Source organism: Chaetodon auriga, chromosome 10 (assembly GCF_051107435.1).
Source record: "Chaetodon auriga isolate fChaAug3 chromosome 10, fChaAug3.hap1, whole genome shotgun sequence".
Classification (NCBI taxonomy): Eukaryota; Metazoa; Chordata; class Actinopteri; order Chaetodontiformes; family Chaetodontidae; genus Chaetodon; species Chaetodon auriga.
Window position 1 is genome coordinate 20,153,267 of NC_135083.1, and position 6,332 is coordinate 20,159,598.

The 6,332-nt window shown below is 42.5% G+C and overlaps 1 protein-coding gene across 1 annotated transcript; it reads left to right on the forward strand.

Moving 5' to 3' along the window:
* The first annotated feature begins 1,870 nt into the window (after nt 1–1,870).
* Nucleotides 1,871–4,232, forward strand: tmem82 (transmembrane protein 82). The gene is made up of 6 exons (XM_076741545.1): nt 1,871–1,961; nt 2,078–2,147; nt 2,299–2,497; nt 2,703–3,117; nt 3,414–3,601; nt 4,152–4,232. The coding sequence occupies exons 1-6, from the start codon at nt 1,871–1,873 to the stop codon at nt 4,230–4,232; spliced, it is 1,044 nt and encodes a 347-aa protein (XP_076597660.1).
* Nucleotides 4,233–6,332: the final 2,100 nt, after the last annotated feature.

The window sequence follows — 6,332 nt, forward strand, 5'->3', positions numbered from 1 at the left end:
GATGTGATGATTGTCACCTAAAGCTGAATTCAGTTTATATCCCCACATTCAGATAAACTGAAGCTGTGCTCACCTGCAAGGGTCGAAAACAGTCAACAACCTGCCCAGAGAACTCTGCTTTCCTGCACTTTTAAAGGGTCGACTTCACTGAGAGTCATGCCTCCTGCTTGACTGCTGGTCATAGTTCACGAGTTCACTGAGTGAGCCTGTCATAAATCCTTTGGCTGCACTCCACCTTTTGTCTTTCAATTTCTTATGACTCTTTCTTAGTGATAAAGGTCAACATGAGCTCTGTGTGGTTTGTTAGTCTCTGGTTTCATCACGTCCTGCACAGATAGTGGACTGCAAAGCAAAATGCTTAGTGTAGACTTTCATGAAACTCCCTCTGCTGCATGACAACAAATGTGATTTGATTGAATACAACATCACGCTGTTGTTTCAAAGATTTCTTCTGTGGCTCCACTGAGGCAGATGAGCAGGTTGCACCTGTGTTCCGGCTGGAGTAACAGTGCTCTCCTGTGTTTTCAGATATAAAGCTCATTTCATTACCGTAAATGCGCTCGTGTCTCAAACCCAGTGGCCTTTAAATGCCACAGATGGTACCTTTAAGCAGGATACCACAAAACATCTGCTCCTTCTGTAAACATTCTGTACAATACGCACGGTACCTGCAGAATTAAAGAGGATTCACATTGCATTTGCACACTGAGATGTAAATGAACACATTTTCAGGTTCAGGTTTTAGATTTGAACATTCAGGAGAAAATCAGCTATGTGATGAACATCAGATTGTGACAGTGTTCATATTATCTGTTACACCAATGACAGGTTAAGGGGTTAAAGATGGTTCCAGGGTTGAGGCCCCACAGGCATCCATTGGCCCTAAGGTGCCCAGAGGAGGTGGAGGCTGTCAGTTCATTAACATGAGTGTGCTGCTGCCCCCTCATGGCCAGTGTCTCTTCATAGTCCTATTCATTGTCAAATTTCAAAACTTTTTATACTTATTATACGCACATTTACGCACAACACATCTTCCTTTTTGTGTAGGATCAGGCAATGCAAAATATGATGATGATATGATGTGATGATTCTATAATAAGACATTTGGTTGAAACATCCTTTTGTGTTGCATGTTTGACCCAAAGTTATATCTGAGCTCCATCTCCTAAGTTCAGCATCCTTTATGTAAAACATAAACACAAAGACTTTCACTCTTTACATGAAATTCTTTTACTTTAATACACTTGGTATTTTTTAATTCTTTTTTTTTCTTTAATTCTACTTTTTTTTCCATAATCTAACTCTACCAGTGCTACTTCTGTTAAAGCTATGGCACCCACTGCATGTCTGTCCTGGAAGATGGGTCCCTTGTGTGCTGCTGTTTCTGGGTTTCTGCCTTTTTTCCCGTTTCGTGTGAGTGTGTGTGTTTCTCTTTATCCAAATCCAATATTTAACAATGTACATAGTATATAGTATCCTGACATTTAGAATTTGGTGATTAATAATAATGTTGCTCTTGGATATACTATTTATGATTTTTCAAAAATAACTAGGAGATAAAGAAGTTTTTGTCACTTTCATTGTACTTTGCAGACAACTTGAGAGCACTACTCACACCTACAATCATTTCATTTCCCAAAGTGCAATAACCTCCATTATCTTGCTCTGACTCAGGCTGCTGCCACCAACACTCACATGACCTTTGGTACTGAACACAGAGCAGGAATGAGCAAAGCTCGGCTCTGAGGCAATAAACAAAAGAGCTGAGCTGATACTCCACACTACTGTCACCCAACCTGGAATAACCACAAAATATGGTTCCCCATTGTACGATTGCTTAAATTAGACTGAGCTCCTCTAAGTCAGCACGATGTTATCTTTCATCACGTCGTTTCTTCCAACTTCCTACCTACCAGGATGGTTGACTCTAGACACAAATCCACTGGATTGTTTACTTCAAGGTGAGCTCCTCATCTGTTCATTTTCTCTGATGTTGCTTCAGGCTATTTCTTAACCGTGTAGAGAAGGTGGCTGGAGTGTGTTATTGGTTGCAGATTCAGTGTTATGTGACCTGCAGGACTGGTGGGTGCATGTGGGATCTCTGTGCTATGCTCTCTGATGAGAGTGCACTTATTTCTTGAGGAGAGGTGAGGAAATTGCCTTTTAATAGATGTGTGCATGACAATGAATTTGGTAACCTGACTTGTTTACAAAATATTCCTATTTCAGATCCTTTACTTTTTAATTTTCCCATTTTACTTTTATCTCTTACTTGTGTTTTCCTCCCATAACTCACAGCTGGAGTGACAAAAATGAAGAAGACAAATCAAGTCAGAGGACATCCAGTCATCAAAGGAGAACTAAGACTGGACTTCCTGGGAGGCTCCAGTTTATCTTTGTGACTTGGATACTGACTGTAGTGGGCTCCCGTGTTGCCTCCTTAGTCGTGCTAGAGTTTTGTCTTCGAGCAGTCTCTGGATGGGTTACAGCTGGACCGGTAAACAAACAATTATGCGACAAACATATGCCTGATACTCAACTGTATCACCTAAATTGCTTGTTGCTTCTACTGCTCAATTTCACTGAGTTAATTTCTGGGACTTTTCATGTCATGAAGACTCATCATATCTATTATAACAAACAGCCCATCATCTGCTTTGATTCATCCATCATCTCTGTTCATATGCTCCTTTATTCCCCAGGAGTCCAGGAAATTTCTGCAGCAGCTGTTAGTTCAAAGCCAGTTCTCTCTGGGCTGTGCCTTTAGCTGCGGTTTGCACTTCCTCCATGAGGGGGCATCCCAGCGCTGGTTATGCCTGCTCCTGGCAGCAGCACTCAGCTGGTTCCTGGCAAAGCAGGCCTCACTCCTGCTGCACCATGTCATGGCTCTGTATAAACTCCACAGCTCACAGCGCTACTGCGGCATTTGCATCAGCCTCCTCACATCAGGCCGCCGCCTGCTGCCCATGCTGTGCAGGGCTATGATCATTACTTTCACTGTGGCCGTGGTGGCCGCCATATCCACCATCAATAAACACTTTCTCTCTGCAACGGAGGCCCTCAGGTTCTGGACACCGCTGACTATCTGCTACACGCTGTTGGTTGTGTACATGCAGGGTGAGAAACCTGTAAAATTGGACACATTTATATCAGAGATGAGGGTGCAGTGCTCATTAGACCCTGATCAGTCTGGACAGAATCTTCAATAATGCCACAACCTTTAACAGTGTGATCTCTCTCAGGGCTGAGGAAAAGAATGATTAATTCATCTGTTTCATGTCTCTCTTAGTGATCTTGTCTGACCAGTAATGCATCCATCGTTAATTTGAGCATTAACACCTCTATAGTCCTATCCTATATTGTATACATTTTCACCTAATACTTCCCTCTAATGCTGCCTTTTGGTTCTGCAGAGGAGCAGCACCGTCTGCCCGGCAGCCAGGCTGTCCTGAACGCAGTGGTGGTGCGTCTCGGTGGTTTGATGGTCCTGATGCTGACTGTTGGACGCTGGGCTGACGTGCTCCACATCCTAATGTGCTTCCTGGGTGAGGCCAGCTGTCTAATCCCCACTATGGATCTGCTGGATGCGGCATCCTCACAGGTCAGCGAGTCTCCCTGGAAGCAGCACACAGGGCCAAAAGCACTTTTTGTCCGTCGGGACCTCAAAACTGGGGCAGAATATCAATGTGTTCATTAGACTGGGTCCCAAGATGAGCCTGAACTTCTCAAACTTGTATCCCAGGTGGAGAAGGTTTAAGATCCCCACGACAGATTCAGGTCAAAGTAGTCTCTGATTCAGAATACCGAGCCTACTTTTCATTTCACTGAGCTTTCTTGATTAAATAGTTCAGAGATTCAAAACGAAGCTCAAAAAGTGGCATTTTTTTCATTAATTTTAATTAGCTGTAATAAAAGAAAAATAAAATGTTGCTAAAATTAGTTTAAATGAGATTAAACAAAGACATTAATTCAGAGATAAATTGAAAGCTCAATTAAATGTTGATATTAATATAATGTATACTGATTTTTTGGGGGGAATAACGATGATAAAACCATACAAAAGCAGAGTCAGTAGATATTCTCTGTACTCTATGCTCTTCCTGTCCATACACTCTATCATCATCTACTGCACTTCATGTCGTACCACGTAGGATGAAGAGGATTATACAGACCACATAAAAAGAGATCGTCGACGAAGGCCACAGGCACAAGAGAAGGAGCATCAGCTATAGCCTCTCTGGGATTTTACACACCAGCGGCACTTCTTTTAATGGCACCAATTAGTGTTGCCGAAGACCTATTCAGGCTACATCAACAATAAACGCTTTTGTATTGAGAATGTGATATTTTTTCATTAAAAAATCCGACAGGCGTATTATGTCGCACATGATTTGGAAATTTTGTCTCTTTAAAAAATGTTTCCAGCTCTTTAACTTTACAGAGGAAGCTTATCCAACCAGCACTGCCTCTGTGTGGAGTACAGTAACATGACCCACAGTATAATCTGCCCCTCCAGCGGTCTTGGGGTTTATCATTATGCTTTACAGGTATCAGGAAAGGCTCTTAGATATCTCATTGTCAGTTCATGAACATTGACACGTGCAGTTTTTCCTGCATGTTATTCCATCCATCTGAATTAACTTTGTAATCTTAGAGAGATTTTGGCATGTCTGCTTCTCCTTGAGAGTCTTTGTTCCAGATTATGGGGCCCCTGAGCCTCAGGGCTTTGGAGCCTGTCCATGTCCTGGTGATGGATAAAAGTCAAGACAAGAAAGGTTTATAATGTGAGTGTTGTATTTCTATAATCAAGCCTTGCTGTTAAAAATCAGCTGATTCAAACTATTCCAGGACTGAACTCTATTTTATTTTCCACCATTTTTAACACTCATTGTCTTTTCCCCTTTAAACACCATGAATATAAAAAGGTATTCGGCAGACAGAAAACAAAATATTATACATAAGGCACATTACATATACTATGGGTTTCAAAGGGGGTACCTTTCACGAGACCGCCAGACAAGGCTCACGAGGGTTTACCACGACACAAACCCGCGTTAGCCAGTGCTGCTCAGTAATGGAGTCATTGCAGAGAATTAAACGCGTCTATCACAAGGGACAGCTCGCCATTTTCACCTGCTAAGCAGTAACTGACAGCTGAACACGTTAATGTCAAATGCAGACATTTAACTCCACCCAAAACTGCTTAAGCAATTGGGTAAGTTTAATTTTCTGGTCATTTCATGACGGGAACCTCAGTTTCCACAGCTCGTGGGCCTGTTCGTATCACTCCGCTACAGTCGTGTCTCTCCAGAGATGGTCTGCTTAAAAAGAAAAGGCAAAATGGCTGACGACAGCGTTAGTGCTGTAAAGTCACACAAAATGGCGTTAGACAAAGGAACGGCTGAGTTACTTGGTTTTCCTCTTACTTAAGCTCCATCTGAATTCTTGCGGAATTAAAACAAACACGAAACTCAATAGTTTACGTTAATAGACATTGTTTGCGTAGACTACTGACACCAAATTCGCTTTATACCACCCGTGAGGCTTTCATGAGAGATTTATCACCGCGTTTATACTCGAGTCTTAGCTACATTTTCTCAGTGACAGTAAAGCCTGACATTTTACAGGTTCTTTGATGCACACACCAAACTCAGTCCACACTTTGACGTCGGTATTGTGCCCATAAGATGTGTCTTTATTGAGAGCTGTGGACTGACAGAAACATATTCCACGAGAAGGTTTTTGTTTTATCAGTCCCGTCACTCCATGTCAAAAAAGGCGTGTGACATTACAGTGGGCACATTAGCCTGGCGGTCCAGTTCCCAAAATAATCCAGGTCTGAGGATCACTGAAGAGCAAATTTAGTTTTGGTGTCTAGTCGATCCACCAAAATAGGAAATTGTACTCCCATAGGTTTATTAGATTTTTGACTGAATAAAGTTCCACATCAGCACGAATTCAGTAGACACAGGGAGGCCGATCTCCATGGGCACCCGAATACGGTGAAAATGGCCATATCACTAAGCTGAGCTCCTCTTGTCGCCTCCTCTGGAGATTTCCAGACTTTTCCGTTCTCATGTGATAGGCACGCTGCGCGCATGCGCAGAGCAGCTTCGCGAGTCCCCTGTTACCGCAGTTTAGCGCATGCGCACTTGTGCCTCAAAGATGCGAGCTTAATATAGCAACAAAAGCAGAATAATGCTGTAGTGTAGTAACAGAGTTTTCTATGCCAAACTTTGATGAAACAGCCGCTTTCTATTGGCTAAACGTTGCATTCAGCTTCAGTGTGGGCAAAATATACTGAAACTAAGTTTCTCCTTGATAAGGTTAAC

Excerpts from the sequence above, each read along its gene's own strand:
- tmem82 (XM_076741545.1), top strand. The coding sequence starts at position 1,871 with ATGTTATCTTTCATCACGTCGTTTCTTCCAACTTCCTACCTACCAGGA. Across the intron at positions 3,118-3,413 it reads GTTGGTTGTGTACATGCAGG|AGGAGCAGCACCGTCTGCCC; the intron begins GTGAGAAACCTG and ends TTGGTTCTGCAG. Across the intron at positions 3,602-4,151 it reads TGGATGCGGCATCCTCACAG|GATGAAGAGGATTATACAGA; the intron begins GTCAGCGAGTCT and ends CGTACCACGTAG.